General features: G+C 36.6%; 1 protein-coding gene across 1 annotated transcript in view; it reads right to left on the reverse strand.

Moving 5' to 3' along the window:
- LOC111142230 (thyrotropin releasing hormone degrading enzyme) overlaps positions 1 to 20,807 on the reverse strand; it is a 380,019-nt gene that overhangs the window by 163,355 nt on the left and 195,857 nt on the right. The window contains exons 4-5 of the mRNA XM_022495269.1: positions 15,404 to 15,558; positions 12,078 to 12,191 (exon numbers count right to left, since the gene is read on the reverse strand). Coding sequence (XP_022350977.1) covers positions 12,078 to 12,191; positions 15,404 to 15,558 — 269 coding nt within the window. The remainder of the gene's footprint in view (positions 1 to 12,077; positions 12,192 to 15,403; positions 15,559 to 20,807) is intronic.

The following is a 20,807-nucleotide window of genomic DNA, read 5'->3' on the forward strand; positions in this document are numbered from 1 at the left end:
AGAAACTGTTATCATCTTTCATAAGTGATCTATTGACCTTCATTTCATAATTTTTTGTTAACTTTTGACTGGAATTTTATTATTGAACACCTCATAGATGCTATACTTCAGGTTAAATGCTGAGAAATGAGGGTAAAAGAAAGTCTCTAACCTGGTGAAGCATATTGTTTAGTAAGGGAGATTTACTTCCTGTCCTTTGCTGGTTAACAGGAACTAATTCCTGCTCTTCCACATGTCACTTCAGGATCCTTTCCAGAGATTTTAAGCTTCTGACAGAAAATAGCTTCTTCATCTTTTTCAATAATCCTATCTCGACTCTGGCAGTGAGAATCTTTTTCTCTATTTCTATGCTTAATTTTTTTGACAGGCTGATAAGGCATTTTAATGAAATCAAATTTGCCAATCTTCTTTGGTAACCACACACTTGTTCCTCACATCCATCACAAGGACTCACTAATATTTTGCAGACACATTAGTAATAAGCTAATGAAGGCACTACAGTATTTAACTGATAAAATATAATTCAGAATATTTTTAAATGCATTCTGACTAACCATCTTAAACAAAATCAATTTCTGTTTAAATTCTTAAAGAAACTTTCTTATACCATTTGGTCTGAAAGAATTCCAAGGATAAACTAATCAACTCCCTGAAGTTATTAACATATACCAAGTGGCTAATTCATTTTATGTTATTTTAATTTGTGAAATCAAAAATAATTCAAATGACCTTAATCTGTAATAAAATTCTTAGTAACTTGATGAATGAAATTTATTAGAACATTTTTTTGTACTTTAATATCAATATTTAGTGCTATACCTGGTCAATTCATCAAATAACCTAGACTAATAAAGCTTTACATTCGTGGGGGCTCCTAGGGCGCTCAGTCGGTTAAGCATCCAACTCTCGGTTTCAGCTCAGGTCATGACCTGAGGGCGATGAGACTGAGTCTCACATCAGGCTCCACGTTCAGCACTGTCTGCTTGAGATTCTCTCTCCCTCTCCCTCTGCCCCTCCTCCTGCTCTCTCTCTAAAATAAATAAATAAAGCTTAAAAAAAAAAAACATACTTTACATTTGTTGCCAGATTACAGAAGTCTGTATTTTCAATGAAAATAAAAAGTATTATTTTTTTTTTCAAATTTGAAAATTTAAACCCATAACAACTCCAAAACATATACGGTACTTATGGCCCAGAAAGTTAATCATTCAGAAGGAAGTCCCATATTTATTCCCAGCTCTCAAAGTAAGCTGCCAGAATATTTATACATTGATTGTAATATTAATAGAGAAAATTTTCAACATTCAGAATGCAAAATCTGGACTAGCAATTCATTTATAAAGTGCAAAAATATTAAAATATTAGCATTCTAGAATCATTCAGAAATAGAATAAGTGTACTCAAAAGTATCTTGTGAAGGCACTTTCTTTTCTCTTACTAATTTTTATGGCATTATTATTAATAATGAGTGATACTATTGTGATCCTCATTTTACAGGAAGTTCACTGGCTTGCTCAAGTTTGCGTAAGAACTGGGGACTGAACCTGGCCAGTTGGGTTCTAGAGTCCATGCTCTTAGCCACTGCACCATGTTGGCCAGAATTAGGAGCAATAATAGGGCAACGGTTTGTATGCACTCCACTGGAAACCATTCTCAAACTCAACTAAGACCCAATGGACATCAACCACTGCTTCTGGTGTAACCAGAGAGATTAGTTATGGGCATGACCCAGACCCACTGCTAGCTCAGCTAGCAGGGCCGACCTAGCACTGAGATGCAGCCAAAATCAAGAGTCTGTTTAATACATTCAGTAAGGATTGAGGTGAACTTAGATGGAGATTCTGTTCTTGAGTCTAGTTACAGTCAGGAAAATCAGATTTATCATCTTTGCTTGATCGTAGCAAATGTTGATCTGGCCTAGAATGTTGTGCAGCCACTTTCTTCAGCCATTGAGGCCAATGCTGAGATTGTGTGGCTAATTTCCACAAAAGTTATGATGCAGATGTGAAGCAAATCACTCACTGCAAACATACCAGCACACAGGTGTGCCTGTGTCTACTCGCAGGCTTCCTTGTGGCTGGCTTTGTTTTTGTTTTGTTTTGTTTTGTTTTGTTTCTGATTCTGATTCTACACAGTTTATTTTTTTTTTCCTTCTTAAGAGCTTTTATGTTAATTCCAGTTAACATACAGTTGTTATTTTAAGCTTCAGGGGTACAACCTAGTAATTGAACACTTCCAGACATCACTTCCTGCTCATCACACAGGTGCACTCCCTAATTCCCGTCACCTGTTTCACCCAACACCCCCCTTACTCACCTCCCCTCTGGTAATTCCTAATCTTTAATATGTGATTCAGAATATTCTCCACTGGAAGATAATTTTTGGACCTTAAAGGTAATACCATTACACTTAAGTACATAAGAGTAACAATAATATTGGTGACAATGATCATAAAAACATTTTTTTTTGATTCTTGAAACTATCCTATGATAAAAAACAACATGAATATTTCATACATATTTTGAAGATGAAGAAACAAGATCACACAATTAGGAAGCGTCGAGGGTCAAAAATTTAATCCATGGAATAGGTAGAAAAAAGGAATTGAACCTCGTTCTAGGAAACTGTAAAGTAACATTACTCTGATGAAAATAATTAAACTGGTAAAAGAGATCTGTGAGGATTTGATTTTCAGACTTATCAGTGTGTTCCCCATCTCTGGCAGAGAAACTAGCGAAAAAAAAAATCGGTATCCAATAAATGTTTGTTAAATAGTGAAAAATGAGTCAATATAGATTGATCTCTGGAAATATTTTGTCAAGTAAAGGCCCAAAAATGCCAACAAAATGCTTAGCAACAAATGGAAAAATATTATTTTGTGGTGAGAAGCCAAATTATTTTCAGGCCTGGGAAGGGATATGGTTTGTGAGCTCTCAAAAGAAGCCAAAAATTCCAAGAAAAGCTCCTTATGGCCTCAAAACCAAGGCAAAAGCTTTATTTAAAGAGCTTTTATTTTTAATTAGTCATCTTCAATAGTGTAGTATGTTTAAGATTCTTCAAATTGGACCAGTCATGTGGGTAGTTAGGAAGATAATGTAATTCATGCCAAATCTGCTCTGAAGGAACAACTGACTTAATCTTATCTTTAATCAGACAAGTTGGGAAATAAAGAATATTTAAATAAAAATATCCTACCATACAACCACCCCTACCACTACAATCAAGAGATGACAAGTCTTCTGCATAAAGTACTTACCTTCCAAGCAAATCTGTGAAGTTTACAGAAAGAACAGGACTCAAAAGCAGAACTTAACTAAGCAGAAAGACGCTCAAAATCTACAGGAAAAGAAATGGCTACTGTAACCAGATAAATTTGATTAAATAGTAGACAACATGTTTGAGCCATGTGATATAAACATGATCATTGGTGGCTAAATGTTCTAACTGTTCCATTATTTGACTAATCTTCTGAGACTAACTGTGCTAAATTTTATTTTCCAAATGTATCTACGAACATGAGCAGTCTGATGGAGGTGACGGACTGTGTTTTTGAGCTATTCCATAAACAAAGCTACTTCTGACAGAGGCTACTTCTGACAGAGGCTAGATCCTGAACCTATCCATACCTACTAATGGAAACCACTACACCAAAGACAGAATACAGTATACACAAGAAACTAATACAGAGCAGTTCCAAGCTTATAATACCATGAGGTTTATTCCACAGAAATTAGCAAAACAAAGGCCTCATTTTAAGTGCTTGATAATTCTTTTACTTAATTAATAAAGAGAATAAATTAATTGTATGACTGAATGTAATGGCAAAAAAATAGCAGCAATCCATCAAAGTAGTTTACATAAAACTATTGAGCTGGTACATCGTTAACAGCACTCAAGAAAGGCATCACTGGACAATATCTGGAGAGGAGAAAAAAATGATTAAATGAATTAACTGGGCACAGGTGTATCTGAAGTAGGCAAAGGAAGCATTCCCACATATCTTAATTTTTTAAGACAAATATAACAGAAATATGACAAAAGACAGCACACCGATCATTATAAAGAATTCGATTTCATCAATCAGAGGGTGAGGTGAAAACCCAAAGATACAACCAGTTTCATATAAAGGGGCTTTCCTACATTTGTGAATGTAGATTCACAGAGGTTATTGAGCTCAGTGCCAAAACATGTTCTACCACAAATCATCTTTTTGGAATTGCAGTTGAGGGGAACTGCCTGAGTGGTGAACTGTGTGGTGGTTTAGCCATTACCACACTCTTCAGACTGTTAGGAAAGATGGTAACAGGTATACTCTCAAGACACCTAGCAGAATGTCTTACCCTATTTTACAGTGATGTTTAATGATGTTTAATGCTACACAGTAAATGCAACCTAAGTCTTCGTCATTACAAGTGTTAATGGTAGGGACACCTGGGTGGCACAGTCGGTTAAGCATCTGCCTTTGGCTCAGGTCATAATTTCAGGGTCCTGGATCAAGCCCCACATTAGGTTCCTTGATTAGCAGGAGTCTGCCTCTCCCTCTCCTTATGCCACTCCCCAGCTTATGCTCTCTCTCAATCTCTCTCTCTCAAATAAATAAATAAAATCTTAAGAAAACAAAAATAAGTATTATAGGTATAACTGAGGCAAAATTTTCAACAACCTCAAACTATCTTAATTACCCTTTGTGGGTTTTTGTTTTTGTTTTTGTTTGGCTTTATCTTCACAAGATGGCCTTCTACATTTTTTTTTTTTTAATTCATATCACTTGAACTCACTACTTTCATTTCTCACATTCTTGTCTGGTAACATTTCAACAGTGAAAGTAACCTTGATGAAAAGCGGGGGGGCGAGTCCCATAAAGTGTTATGGACTGAAACAGTCACTCCTTGCTTAGAAATGAGTTGTGTTCTAATGTCTTTGAAAACATATAGCTGCCTGGTTAAGGATGATTAATAATTAGGAAATTAATAAATCAGCTTTTGGTTGTCCTCTTAGTCCTCCACCTTCAGTTTTGGTCATACATTGCAAAACAATTTTTTTTAGCATATCTAATATGATAAAATGAATGATATCAAACATTGAGCAATCTATATTACAGGGCGACAAACATTTTTACTAGCAGTGGTAAGAGATACAGATTAACAATGGTGTAATCTGTTATCATAAATAATGTGTTTGTAAACAAGGATGTCTAACAGAACATTTCATCATTTTGGTATAAATTTTTGACATTATCAATTTTTTGGTTTATCAAGCACTGTCTGACAAGTTTAAGTAAGTGGAAGGTATTCTGCTTACAAACTGCTCTTACTTGAAAGGGGAATGAATGGGTCGATTTTCCTTGCAATATTTCTAGATATGAAAAAGGATGGTCTTGCATTATTGTTGAGCCCCAGGTTCAGAAGGATTTTCTTCTTAGGAAGTGTCTAATCTTGTCAATTGATCAGTTGCTTTTGAAATTCCTTTGGAAATGTAGAAACACCTTGACACCATGCAAACCTGAACATGGTCTTCAGAAGGAATACTTTATTCCAAAGGGAATGCTCATTTATCTTTTATCTCTAAGTTTAAAATATACAAAACCTGAAACACTTAGTGTTTTTCTGAGGAAAATGATTGCTTTAAAGAAAATTCATTCTTTAAGAACATACAGGAGATTTCCATTTGCAGCTTTGTTTTAAATTTTAAAAATTCACATAGGAGAAAATGCGAGGTAATGTGACTAAGAAAACCTCCCAGATACACACCTGAACATACAAAAGGATAAATGAAAATATTTGAAAACTAAGGAATTATGTTTATTTTTTTCTTCCCTTTCTAAAGATTGTACTTAATAAAAATTGGTCTTCTATTAGAAACAGTAAATGAAGCAGAGTTACATTTTCTGAAACTTAACACACATTGATAACAAGCTCTTCAAAAGCTTGCATTTCCCAAACAATTGTGAAGCCAACATTTTGATTCTTATAAATAAGAACAAGTGTAAATAAAAGTATGAATGCACTGTCTTCAGTTGTAGTTTCATCCTCAAAAATGCATTTGTGACATAAAACTTTTAAAATTGTTAATGTGGTTTCACAATTAATAAATGACTGCTCAGCCTTTTTCATCCCTTTTGTGAAGAGATGCCCTTAACAGGGCTACTGGCCCATCATTAACATGTTTTGTAAAAAGCACAGAATTAGCACTGAAATGGGAGAAAATGTAAACACAATTTTTTATTATCGTAGCCTTAGTGAGAAGTATTGTCACGTGTTAGTATAATTGGCCTAGTTCCTGTTTTCACTGCTATTTCTGTTAGAGATTCTTTGTGTTCTTCAGCCAGAGATGGTTAGAACCCAAATCTCTGGCCTGCTTCCTAACACTGACGTCCTTTTTGGATTAGCCCAATTTGTACACTCTTTGGTCTAACCCTCAGTGCACTGGGAACTCCCTCAATGTTTACTCAGATTTCAGATACGGAGGACGAGATTCTTTCCTTCAAGGGCATCAGCTACTGTCCTCACTGCAGCTCTTACTTCCTCTGTGCACTTTGTTTCTTTGTTACAAACCTACTGTCCACCAATGCCCCAAACTTCTCTGATCACAAATGTTAAGGAAAAAGCAACTCTTCCTCCCAGAAGAGAGAGCTACAGCTCACCAGTTCCACTCTAATGAGGGGAAAAAAAAAAAAGTATTTTCTATTCTTTAAATAAAAAATCTATGTCTTCATCAGAGAACTGGCTTGCAGAAATGGGGAGGAGGGAAAAGCAAAGGGAAAGCAGGAGACAAGGGCCATTTTGAAGGCTGTGGTCCCCCAAGAGACACAAGTAGACCCTCCTTCCACCTTCCTTCTAGCCTTTCAATGTAAATGTCACCACTAAGCTACTGAAGAGGATCAAAAAGACCATAGCCCCATGGAACTAGTCATAAGAATCCTTTAAATTTTTCACATCCAATATGTGTTAGTCATTTGAAACTAGTCATTGACCAGTTGAAAACAATTGGGTCGTCTAATTTACTGGCTTCTCAGGAGTAGAAAGAATACTATAATGTGGATTTTGATCATAAGAGACAAATACAACTATATGAAAAATCATGAATATATATAACATACATTCATTTGGTATTCAGTATTTGTAAAGTAAGATTCTAAAATACATATTTAATTTCCAAGTGATCTATCTGTGACCCCATAGACCTACTGGGCAAATACACTTTGATACTGATGAAGTACAGACTATAGCAACAATATACCAACTATTATTGAAACGTCTATTAACTAATTTTAAAAAGAACGCCAAAGATTTTTTCCCTACAGACATTAAGTATGGAATTGAGAAACAAAGACCTGAACCAGTAAAATATTAGCCAAAACCAAGATGTTTTCTTTCTACCTTTCTGTTCCGCCCAAACTGGTAGAGTGTATATTATTATTTGGAATGCTGAAGCAGTTTATCTTTACTTTTAAACTGGAAAAAACATTGAACTCAATCAACTCTATTTCAGTTCATCAATGATTTTCTCAACTTCTTTTTGAGCAAAAATAAAATAATTTAAAAAGGAAAGATAATTTTATCGCAGTGCCTGTTAACTTAGGCAGGCAATTTTTGTTGGAGCACATTAAAATGATACTAAGTCTAATGGCAGAATTCATTTTTACTATTTCAGCCCTATCCAGGACAGAGACAATTGAGAACACTTCTCAAGGTTTTGGGCAATACAATTTAAGATTATCTTAAGTATTTAGCATAATGAAATCTAGTTGCATGATTCTCCATTAATAGTTATCTTTATGCCCAGGTATGTGTCCTCATAAAAATTTAGGGACAATTCCCAGTCTGCAGATTTTATCAGCATACAAAGTTATTGCCGTGTGCAGCTCCAGAGAATCCCAATTCATTTAACAAAGGAACATACACTCATGTTTAATAATTCTCATTATAGAAGCACATCTTTATAATGCTATATTCAGGAAACTAAAGGACATGTCTACAATATAGATACAAACTATAATGAAAACGTATGCTATCTACAGAGGAGATCTGATTTGGCCTGCATCAGCCCTAGGCCTATAAAATAAGGAGTTCAAAGTAGCATTTTAGCATGCATACTTTCCTTGTACTAAAAGTCCTTTATCATAGTTTATTTCACATTAAAATGGTCAAGAATTATTGAAGAATAGTAACTATGTTGAGTGAGTCTTCCCTTTTTTTCCTCCCGTTCCAGGGAACATAGTGAGATTTAATACAACTGCCATCGCTATCATACTGTAACTTGATCCATCCAATAACATTGTCACTATCAGGCAACTCTGATGAAATAGCGTCAAGCAAAAGGACTACATGCCCCTGAAATGCATCCTTAGCCCTGAGCTGAAGTAGTTGCTTCTGATGATCTTGACATTTCTGTTTGATGAATGAAATATTATACAAGGCTTATGTTCCTACAGAAGAATCCACATTGCCAGTATAGATAAGAATTGATTTGGTGAGACTGAGTCCAGGTACAAGGATTATAAAAATTATTTTGTAATCTCTACATAATTGTTATAAATCTAGGGTGTCAAAACAGATGACTGGGCTTGGAAATGTTAGGGCATCTATACATAAAATCAATGCCCCTTTCTAATGGAGCATTTATTTTCCAGGTACGTGATGCCGACTCATATTTGTATAGTGGCTCATACATTTCAAAGACCTTGCAAGTTATTTTATCTTCACAAAAATCCTGCGAGCGTGATAAGTCAGGACAATTGCCCCCATTTTTCAAATGATAAGAAACAGTCAGAGCGGTGAAACACCTTTCCTGGAATCTGAATTTCTTCTTGCCAGTCCATTCCCTGGACCTTCCATCATAGCACCTGTAAAGGCCCATATCTATAAAATGGTAAACTGGATTAGTTTGTTGGGAACAAAACTATCGTAAAAGCTTTTATTCCATGGAGTGTTTCTAATATAAAAACGGATTACTTCTGTATCAGCAACTGGCTCTGAACACACACACACACATGCACAATCTAAGATTTTACTAACTAATTAAGCAGACTAAGCAAATATACTGGCCTAAATCAGAACAAGGACTTCCTTGACAAGATTATGTAATTCCGGGCTTCTTTATTGCTATTCCATTGAAGGTAGTTCGTCGTAACAATCACCATAGCAAATTGAAATTGTACTTTAGGGCTCTAGACTTGGTGTGTAAAAATGATAAAAGCACTGTTTTTGAGATTAGAGACAAAAGGGGTCAGCTTCCTGAATTCCTTTACTCCTGAAATGAGTCTGACTTCTGATTTTTCTATTTTAGGCTAAGCTCTAGCAAAGCCCCAGCCCTGCACTCCTAGGTAAGCTTTTGCACATATCACAACAGTATGAGTTACTGCTGACGCAGCCGTCACTCTTATTCTTTCTAGTATTTCTTCCACTACTGCTGATGCCATTATGAAAAATAGTGCTGGCAGAGCCTGAAAGTTACTTAATATCCTCTTATCTATGGGGCTAACTTACTCTTAAAATTTTGTTTGCAAAGAAGATATTAATGACATAGAGAGGAGCAATTTGTTTATAATTTCTTCTCATAGGTTCTTTGAATTTAGTACAATGAGGTATTCTAAATATAGCTACCAAAAAGCAAAAGCAATCAGAGATCAGAAAGTGTTTATAATCTTTACAATCTGAACATAAAGAGACATCATGATAAGACCTGTACTTCCTCACTGTTGCCTAATTAACTGTAATGGATTTTATTCTTCCATTTATTAGTTTAATAAGGTGAGCTTCCTATATCACTGTACTTATAACATCATTAATTCTCATTTATTAATTATGAAATACGGATTTATAGGAAATAAAAATCTTGTATCTTACCACCCCAGGGTTTTTATACTTTCAGTTCATGGTCTATATTCTATTAAAAACAAAGTCCCAGGTGGGTTATTTATACTTAATGTTCATTTGCAATACATCTTATAAATATGTTCTCCAGAAGGCCTACATTTATAACTTAACTGATAAAAATGATGAAAGAGCACAAAAAAATTACTCAGAGACAAAATCAGTATAAAGACATTGAGACTTGGGATATATTGCCATGCCAGAGCCAACAAAGGCTGTCAGTTTTCAGCCCATGTATAATTCTGTTGATTACTTTTTAATCCAAGATGTATTTTTCATAATGATGACTAGAAGGGGTTTTACAATAGATGGCTGAATAAACTTAAAAAAAAAAAAAAGCTTACCTATATGAGTAGCATGTCACTTGTATTTAGGTCATTTTTTTAATATTGAAACATAATGAAATTGTAAATCAGTAATAATCCACAGCATAATGAAAATTTTAAACAAAGTTGGTTAAAAGTCATGTAAAAATCAAAAGATATTTGGAGGAACTTGGGGAATATTTTCAATATCTTTAAACATTCTGGTTTTAAAATTTCACATTTGTTACAAGAATACTTTAAATAATTAATAGTATTTCAGTATTGGTGATTTTTCTTTAAAGTTCTTTAAAGGCATTTTCACTGCCATGAAAAAGCAGTAAGATTTTTAGAATCGTGTCATATATGCAGACGCACCTAGTTACAGAGGGTTAAAGTAAAAGTATCTCACTGTTTGAGGAAATGACCCATGTTGCTTTTACAAAATAAGGACAAAAACTGCATGAACATAACGAAAACATATCAATATGATATTACTATTGTCATGGTTCCTCTGTGAGATTTGTAAGATCACATTATTTTTATGCAGCAGAAGTTGGCTGAACTGATGATAAAGTAGTTATATCATGACTTACAGACACCTTCATATTTCATCTTGGTTTAACTCTTCAAAACATACTCATAATTATGACAGATAATTAGATAATCACTATTAATAATTTAAACATCAAAAAACAGCAAAGTAAAATAAATATATGTTATTGCTTATGCTATATCGCGGGTGAGATATGAGCTTCTGGAAGCCAACAAATGTTAGTACTTGGCAACTTTTACACATTATCACTTAAATTAAATTTAAAATTCAAGTTCCAAAACAACATACATCCTGGGTTTCATTTAATAATAACATAGTTATTTATTGATTAACAAAAGCATATATAAAATGAAAACCTTATATTAAAAGACACATAAAAACCATGCCTTCCCTCCACTTTTTCTTTTAGGATTTTCTAGAACCATCATTGCTTAAAGGACAACAAATCCAACTTCAGGTTCAGACAGATACATTTTTGGGGCTTTTTTTCTTAAAGGTTTTATTTATTTATTTGACAGGAGAGAGACACCAAGAGAGGGAACCCAAGGAGGGGGAGTGGGAGAGGGAGAAGCAGGGTTCCCATCAAGCAGGGATCCCAGTGTGGAGCTCAATCCCAAGACCCTGGGAACATGACCTGAGCCCAAGGCAGATGTTTAATGACTGAGCCACCCAGGCAACCTCAGACAGATACATTCTTAGCGTACAGGTATAACGTGCATAACTCCTCATGAAGTTAATGACATCTTACTAAGTTATTTGATCCTGAAGTATATCTACAACTATAATGTATTTTATAAATAAGCAAATATTAGTCACAATGAAAAAATATTAAGGTCTCATTTTTATATATACTGAAATACTCTTTAGACTTAAAATATTACTTATTAACTACTATTACCTTTTCCATCTTAAAGAATTTTCCTTTGTTCTCAAATGCAACAATTTAAGATATTTCTATAAGAAGAGCTATACCATTTTGAAATCAACTTATACCCAATTAAACTCTATTCAGTTCTAACAAATAAAACAGAAGTCTTTTGGAATACTTCCAATTTAAGTTAAATTTAAATTTTGGTTACTTTTTCTTTATGGGACATGTGATTTCTCCAGAGGGTATTTTCAGTCACCTCTAATGATAATATAAGCTCTAATGATAATATAAGCTCTAATGAAATATAAGCTTTATTGTGGAGACAGGAGGAATGAGGTAAGATACAAATATAAGCTCTAATGATAATATAATGCTAATATAATATAATATAATGATTATATAAGATAATGATAATATAATATGAGACCAACCTTTCGCTAGGAAGTCCAAACAACTAAAAAAAGTGCACCTACCATATTCCAGCCAGGGTAGAGGTAATCTGTGCCAACAAATTCAAAGTAGTGAGCAAAACCTTCCTTCAGCCACACATCTTCCCACCATACTGGGGTCACAAGGTCACCAAACCACTGCAATTGAAAAATGAATGAGATCAGATCGAATCAAATTTATCCCAGAATTATTTCATCTAAAATTAAATGTATTAAACTATGACTATCATAACTGGAATTCATGATCTTAAAATGTATTGTGGCAAGACTACTGATTTGTTCAATCACTTGGTGACATGAGTTTTTTGTTTTTGTTTTTGTGGGGGTTTTTTGGTAAATGTATTCAGGGAAGAACAAAAATATAATGACCAAGAATACAAAAAGAGTATTTTTAACCTGGAGAAGAAAAAACTCAGGAGAAAAAACTGATGATAGCTATTTTCAAATATTTGGAGGCCTAGTACACAGAAGACAAAGAAACTTGTGTCTTGTGGCCCTACAAGGTACAAATAAGGACTAACGGATGGAAATCAGGGTTGGTGGATGTCTGCTGAAAATATAGGAGACCCTCTAATGGAATGAGATGGCCAAAGATGGAGAATACTGCCTCAAGTGGTGAGCTACTCATCACAGGAGGTATTGAAGCATTGCCTTCCAACAGCACAGACAACTCAAAGAAGACATGGGCTGATTGAAGAAACGGAGGACCTTCAGTCTCTCTATGATCTTGTGATAACAAAGGGCTGGACCAAAAAAAATCTCTAAAATCCCTTCATGAAAAATAATGTCTTATTTTTATTTTTATTTATTTATTTATTTATTTATTTATTATTTATTTTGAGAGAGAGAGAGAAAGCTAGTGGGGGGAGGAGCAAAGGGAGAAGGAGATAGCAAATCTTATGCAGGCTCCATGCCCAGCCTGGAGCTGGACACAGGGCTTGCTCTCAAGACTCATGACCTGAGGGACGCCTGGGTGGCTCAGTTGGTTGAGCAGCTGCCTTCAGCTCAGGTCATGATCCCGGCGTCCTGGGATCGAGTCCCGCATCGGGCTCCTTGTTCTGTGGGGAGCCTGCTTCTCCCTCTGCCTCTGCCTGCCACTCTGTCTGCCTGTGCTCGCTGTCTCTCTCTCTGACAAATAAATAAATAAAATCTTTAAAAAAAAAAAAAGACTCATGACCTGAGCTGAAACCAAGAGTTGGACACTTAACTGACAGAGCCACCAAGATGTCCCAATAATGTCGTCATTGTTAACTGGTGTTTTAATTAACGCATGATGCGCCACTCTGAAATCCTTGCTTAGTTCAGCAAAAAGTTAAAGAAATTCTTTTTTCCATTAAAAATAAAAACAAAAACATTATATGCTTAGAGTGATCCTGGGGACCTTGGGTGTGATGATGAAAAGTTAGGAAATGTCCCTTCTTGTACAGCTGATGCTTTATTGTGGAGACAGGAGTAATGAGGTAAGGTACAAAATAAAAAATATATAAGCAGATGAACAACACAATTTCAAATCCTAATAAAATGTGACAGGAATGGGGGAAGAGCCACTCTTGACTGTCAAAGCAAAAACGCTCTCTCTAAGCCATTGACAGTTGAGCTTAGACTTTAACGATAAGAAGGAACCGGTCAGGAGAAAGCCTTGGGAAGAATATTCCAAGCAGATGTAAGCAACACTTAGTGTGAAGAGCCTAAGTGGGAACAAGATATTTAAGAAACTGAAGGAGAAAAAGAACAGTCATCAGGTCAGGTATAGCTTTAGGAGCTCCAGGAAAGAGCTTGGTGACTGAGGGTTTCAGTATCGATAATAAAGAATCAGTTACTCAAAAGGATCTCGAACTAAAATACAAATAAGCAATAACTCAACATTAATGACCACAAAATAAATGATGTTTAAAATCACTTTTATTCTTAATCAAAAATGGATGTTTCTCCTTTAAACTGAGAGCCTGTCTTGAAAATCATGACAATGCATAAGTGAGAAGAGAGGGTAATGCAGAAAATAACTTGGTAATGAGAATGGAAATTCTGTTTTTCCCAGCCTCTGGTCCATCTTCTCATGGTAAGTAGCCTAGCACCAATAAGTTATAACAAGAAAGTAACATAGAATATGGAACAAATAAAATCCAGTTCTAGGAACAAAGATAACATCATCAATGTACTTTTATTTCAACAGACTATATAAGTAAACTGTTTCTAGAAATCTGCAAAAAGGAAGCTGCTTATGCCTCCAAGAATTACTGTGTTTCATTGGAAAGCCTCCTCTTCAGCATGTTGGAGGAGCCCTGATTATCTGTGCAATGGATCCCCTTACATCTCTGGGGCAAGGGACACATGCCTGACCTGGCCAGCAGGACAGACAGAAACATCGTATAGGTGTACTTGCGGAAGGCTGGCATTGAGGGAAATGGCCTCATGGCCTGAACCAATTTATCATTAAGTCAGTGTTCATGTATTAGCCTTTAGCACTTCACTTTCTTTTGCTGACAGCATTTTCCACATAATTCCTTCTTGAGTTTTTCCATCTTTTTAAAAAGGTTTTGGGTTCCTAAGAAATAGAAGCCATACAGTATCGCAATGAGATTTCCAGTGGTTTAATTTAAAACCATTCATACCCACCAGGAGAGGTACTGCTTTCCATTAGCATGAACATTTATTTTCAGTTTTGTCTTTTTTTTTTTTAAACTAGAATCAAGTTTCAAATAAGCATTGCGAAATCTCTGTAATACCTTCCACTCGTTGTAAGAAAGTGCATAAAATCAAAATGAAATTAATTTTCTTTGCTTCACTACAAAGTTGGCTAATTTACATATGAATTTCTAAACATGCCAAGACAAAAAAATATCAATCACTAGAGAACAAAGAGTCTATGGCTGAGTTAGTGAAAGACTTCCTAAGTGTCTATGTGATGGGAAAAAGGGAATAACAAATTGATTTCAGCAAAAGCAAATTTTGACACGTACACGAAACTCAGCTGCATCAACGCAATAAATCACTGCCATCGCTGCACTTACCATACATACACGCCAATAATCACAAGGAAATAAAGCAAAGTTGACAAGGACCCAGGACCGGACAGGGTCTCAGAAGAGGCTGCTGGGTGGCTGTTCCCTCTCACTCCTCAACTACACTGAATGACAGTTGCTTATTCAATATCATCAGTGTGTTTGCTTTTGTTTGTGCCGTCAGCTGAGAAAAATGACATACCCTCCGAAAAGAACGGCACAGCGCTCTCTACCTAATTAAAACTTAATTGGGAGGGTAATAATGTAGTTCCTAATCTAAGTATCTGAAATCATTCTGCATTCTCAATAGTTTGCAGTCATACTTACACCTGATCCTTTTTCTCCTACCTGGTGACATATCTCATGAACAATGACCATGGTGACATCCAGTAAATAAGAAATAGATGAAACACTGGGATCCAGCAGTATTCTTTGCTCCACAAAAATACTTAGTCCCCAGTTCTCCATAGCAGCGTACGGATGCTTAGGCACAGCTAAGAGATCTAGAAATAGAATAAAACAATTCCAAAGGCTTTAAAGACATATCAGATTCTAAATTCATATCCTAGAAAAGTCCAGAAATCCTAATGAAAGGGAATATTTGTTCTTTCTCGGTAATTTTTTTTTTTTCTAAATTAAACTACCTGCCATTTCTACATGACAGCAGAAATATAGGCTATCACTGTACATGCTGGCCATATCCATTCATCACTGTTCATTTTCAGACCCAGTGTTGGAGGAGGCTGGAAGTATCGGCACCATTATTGATGGGCCCATCCTAATAAGTTTCAGGAAGTCAAGGAAACCAAATGCAGCAGAAATCTACAGAGTCAAAAGGTATTGTGCCTTCTAATGAAAATATATTCAACCCAAGGCAGTGAATACTGTACTCTTTCTTTTACCTCAAATTTTTTGGAGAGAAAACATCTATCAGTTTAAAAGTGTGATGTGTCATTTTTCTAATTGCAGAGATGCTCCTGTATTTTTTGAGTTCTGTTAAAAATAAAATGCTGCATGCAAATACAGCTTAGAGACAAGACTGCAATAGTGGAAACTAGAAAAGGACTACTGAGGGAGTCCGCAGGCTTTGGTTCTGGTCCTGCCCTCCACCATTAACTAAATATATGACCTCGGTAAATCAGTTAATTTCTCAAGACCACAATTCCCTCACCTATAAAATAAGGTTATTGGCCTTCATTATCTCTAAAATCCCTTCCAGCTCCAAAAATCTATGATTAGATGATACTAAGATGTGTGCTTATTTTAAAAGGCTGCAGAGGTATTATCAACTTCTGGTTAAGGTGACACAATAAGTTCATGCTTTGATGTACTCCCTTGGCTCCAAACACATAGGAGTGATAAATAAAATACTAAAAGGGAAAACTAAAAAATATCTCCAGGCTTGAAAATAAACCTCTTCATGGATCAGAAATGGTACAGAAATGCAAAGCAGTCATTGTGTGTGAAGCTACAGTCCTGTGGGAGACGGGCTCCAGCAGGATCCACCAGAGCCAAAGGGACCTAAGCCAAGATGACCGCGTGATGCCAGGGGTTGGGTAGGGTGTGTTTGTTCACAAGGGCTGTACATAGCTGCTGCTCATAGCTTCTCGGGAAAACCAGGAAGTAGCAGAGTGAGGATTCAAACCCAGGGAGCCCGATTCCAGTGCCTTGCTCTTCATCACAACATAATGTTTTCAGTCTCTGACCCAAAAGCTCCAACTCCCAATAACCCTAGAGGAACTACCTGGGATGCTGAGAAAAAAATGGCACAAGAATGTTTGCTACAGTATCGTTTTTGCTTTTTTTTTTTTAAAGATTTTATTTATTTATTTGAGAGGAGAGAGAGAGCATGAGAGGAGAGAGGTCAGCGGGAGAAACAGCCTTCCTGCCGAGCAGGGAGCCCGATGTGGGACTCGATCCCGGGACTCCAGGATCATGACCTAAGCCGAAGGCAGTTGCTTAACCAATGAGCCACCCAGGCGCCCCAGTATTGTTTTTTAAGAGTGAAAGATGAGGGGTGCCTGAGTGGCTCAGTCAGTTAAGGTTAAGCATCTGCCTTCGGCTCAGTTCATAATCCTGGGGTCCTGGGATCTAGTCCTGCTTTGGGCTCCCTGCTCAGCCAGGAGCCTGCTTCTCCCTCTCCCTCTGCCTCTTGCCCCCCTGCTCATGCTCTCTCTCTCTCTCTAAGAAATAAAATCTGAAAGGAAAAAAAAAAAAAGGAGAATGAAAAGGGAAAATCAAATGCCTTTTAATAAGATAGTGGAGAAAGAAACTATACAATAGTTAAAATAGAGGAATACTACACAGCAATCTTACCCCTAGATTCTTATCCTATATAAATCAATATGGATAATCTGAAAAACATAATGTTGAGGGAACAAGTAAGGTGTAAATTGACCCTTATATGATACTCAAAAATAAGCAGACTAATTCCATATGTTATAAATGGACACTCACACACACATACCCAGATAGTAGTGGCAAAATGCACATACAATCACACATGTACAGGAATGATGAACACCAAATTCAGAATCATGATTGCTTCAGGAAAGAAAGGGCAGAAGGGGTTGAGGGACAGTCTTTTAGGTTCATGGACTCCATTTCAGCACAGGGTTGGAGAGGACTTCCACACCACCAAGCAATTCCTGGACACCAGAGAATATGAGAATTCAACTCAATTCTGCCACTATCTACCCGGAGATAGCATCAGATTCCACAGGTTAAGGGTTCGGTCCTATAAGACCACCCTGTAGCCCCACTTAAGATGCTAGGAACAAGCCCGGGTTGTTCTCTGTATTTCCAACTGACTGGCTATAAATCAGAGGTTCCCACAACCACCTCCTTTGGTTTGATTAATTTGCTAGAGAGGCACACATAACTCGGAAAAATGTTTTTACTTACTAGATTACCAGTTTATTATAAAAGGATATAACTCAGGAACAACCAGATGGAAGTGATGCATAGGGCAAGATACTGACAAAGGGTGTGAAGTTTCCATGCCCTCTTAGAATGCACCATTCTCCCAAAATCTTTCTGTTCACCACCAGGGAGGCTCTCTGAACTCCATCCCTTGGGGTTTTTACAGAGACTTTGTTAACAGACCTAACTGACTAAATCTTTGGTCTTTGAGAACTGACCTCAATCTCCAGCCCTTTTCCCCTCCCAGGAGGTGCAGGCCAGAGGACAGGACTAAAAGTTCCAACTCCCTAATCATGTGATTGGGTCCACAGCGAGATCAGATCTGCCCCCATCTTTAGGCGGATTCCAAAAGCCACCTCATTAACCTGACAAAGATACCAACATTAACATAACAAAGACATTCAAACCCTAAGGAAATTCCAAGGGTTTTGGAAGCTCTAAGCCAAAAACTGGGTAGGAACACCAGATACATTTGAGAAATACATATCAAATGTATATGAGAAATACATATTTGGTCATTCAGATGACCAAATACTGCCAGTACTGCAGATGGTCACAAAAGGATTTCAAACCTGTCTTTAATATTAATTTTAATATTAATTTTTTTAAAGCAGGTGATTGTGCATGGATATTATTTGTAATATTACTGTTTCTTTCTGTATGCTTTACATATTTCATAATAAGAAAAAGAATAAAATCACTGGCAGTCTTATAATATGGTTGACTGTCATGTACTCATCATTTCATGAGTATCTTCTCACCACTTGCTGTGTCCTTAAGTCTAAGATGTATAAGAATATAAATTGGTATGATCCCTATTTCCACTACATTTTAATCTCAGAATGGGGACGTGACGGCATAAAATTAGAAATAACAGAAAGAATAAAAAGTGCTGTGAAAATGTCTCATTGGAGAAGTTCCCAAGAGTTATTATTTAAGAAGGACAACAAAAGCCAACGGGATTTCCACAGGCAGTCAGAGGTACATCTGCATTCATGGACATAAGTATTTATTTAACATCTCCTTCGCTCAATATAAGAATTGTTCTGTCCCTCAAGTTCTCCTTACCCCTTGCTCTAATGGCACTTACATTCCTATGGGGTGCATGCAGGAGGAGGAGGTCAATCATCAAATAGTAAATGAATGAAAGAAATTCAGTGAACAGTAAGTCCTACAAAGAAAATACAACTGAGTAAGAGAGTAATTGATGGATGAGGTTGGTGCAGTGCGGTCAAGGCAGGCCTCGTGAAGTAATCACATTTCACCTGAGGTGTGAATAATGTTTGAACCCAGCCAACCAAAGACTTGTTGAAGTGTGTTCTAAGAAGGGACAACAAATGTAAAGGTCCTAAGGAGGATATGAAATGGGAAATGAGGTGAGTATATTGGACAAACGGGAAGAAGGTCAACGTGGCTGAAAGCAATAAAAGAGAACAAACTGCAAATACATCATAGGTAGACATTCTTCTATGTAAGATTTTAATTTGAGACCTTCCCTAAATATGACCAAACTAGGCAAGAGACCCACCCTGTGCCAACTCTGTCTGCCACCAGCAGATGGCAACAGCAGTAACCCATCTGGGGTCATTTTCTTGAAGGGACACACGTGAACTTATGAACAATCCTTTGGAGCCACGTCTGTTGAAAACAGAGGCAGTTCTGCATGCTGGAGTTCTTCAAGAGTTGAGAGTAGTCAGGTCCCCAAAAATAAGTGAGCAGATCAGTCCACACACTGGATTGGCTCAACTGGCACAGAGAGAAGATTCCTGACTTGAGCCTGATGGGGACTCTAGGTGATAAGTAGGAAGGTACACTTAGGGGGCAATCATCAGACAGCAAGAGCCTAACTAGCAGCAAAAGCAGGTACAGTGAGGGGTCAGTTAAAGGTTGGTGCCAAAGAAACCACTAATGGTAATCTAAACAGTCAGCAGGTTACCTATTGGTTTCCAGACTTCCAAGGGCACAGAAGTCAGGCCTGAGTAATAAGGCTATACATCAACCAGACAAGAACTCTTCAGCAAATGGAGCTAGACTCTGAAAAAGTGATGGAGAACAGAGTAAAACACAGAAGCATCAGTAATAGGAGGCAGCTTCACAGACACAGAAAGGTCTTACAATAGATATAGGGAACCATGTCTATGGATAGCAGAAAGGGGTTAAACGTGGAACTAAAAAAAATCAGATTATGCTACTACGCATATAATAACCTTATAACAAAATACCAAAGAAAACTGGATTTTGTTCTAACAACTACTGAGAGATATTTTAACTGGGCCTCTCTGCTATGTGCCTTTATAACTTAAGGACTCTTAATATTTTTATATTTGTATATAGTTTTACATTTTAAGAATATTTGTGGAGCATCTGGGTGGCTCAGTTAGTTGAGCATATGACTCATGATTTTGGCTCAGGTCATGATCTCATGGGTCAAGGGACTGAGCCCCGAGTCAGGCTCTCCAAACAGCGGGGAGTTTACTTGAGTTTCTCTCTCTCTGCCCCTCCCCCCACTTGCTCACATACTCTCTCTCTCAAATAAATAGATAAATCATAAAAAAAGAATGCTTTTGTGAAGCATATATCCATATAAACACTGATACACAAATATTCTTAACAGTTTTACATCCAATAGCCAAAAACTAGAAATAAATCAAATGTCTATCAGCAAGCAGATACTGTGGTACATCAACAAAATTCTATTTAGCAATAAGAAGACATGAACTTATCAATATACATAGCAAAGTTGAATCCTGAAATGGCTATACTGAGTAAAAAGGAGTATATACACACACACACACACACACACACACACACACACACACACACACACACA

The sequence above is a fragment of the Enhydra lutris genome, unplaced genomic scaffold (genome assembly GCF_002288905.1).
Source record: "Enhydra lutris kenyoni isolate GAN:26980312 unplaced genomic scaffold, ASM228890v2 scaffoldscaffold7, whole genome shotgun sequence".
Taxonomy (NCBI): Eukaryota; Metazoa; Chordata; class Mammalia; order Carnivora; family Mustelidae; genus Enhydra; species Enhydra lutris.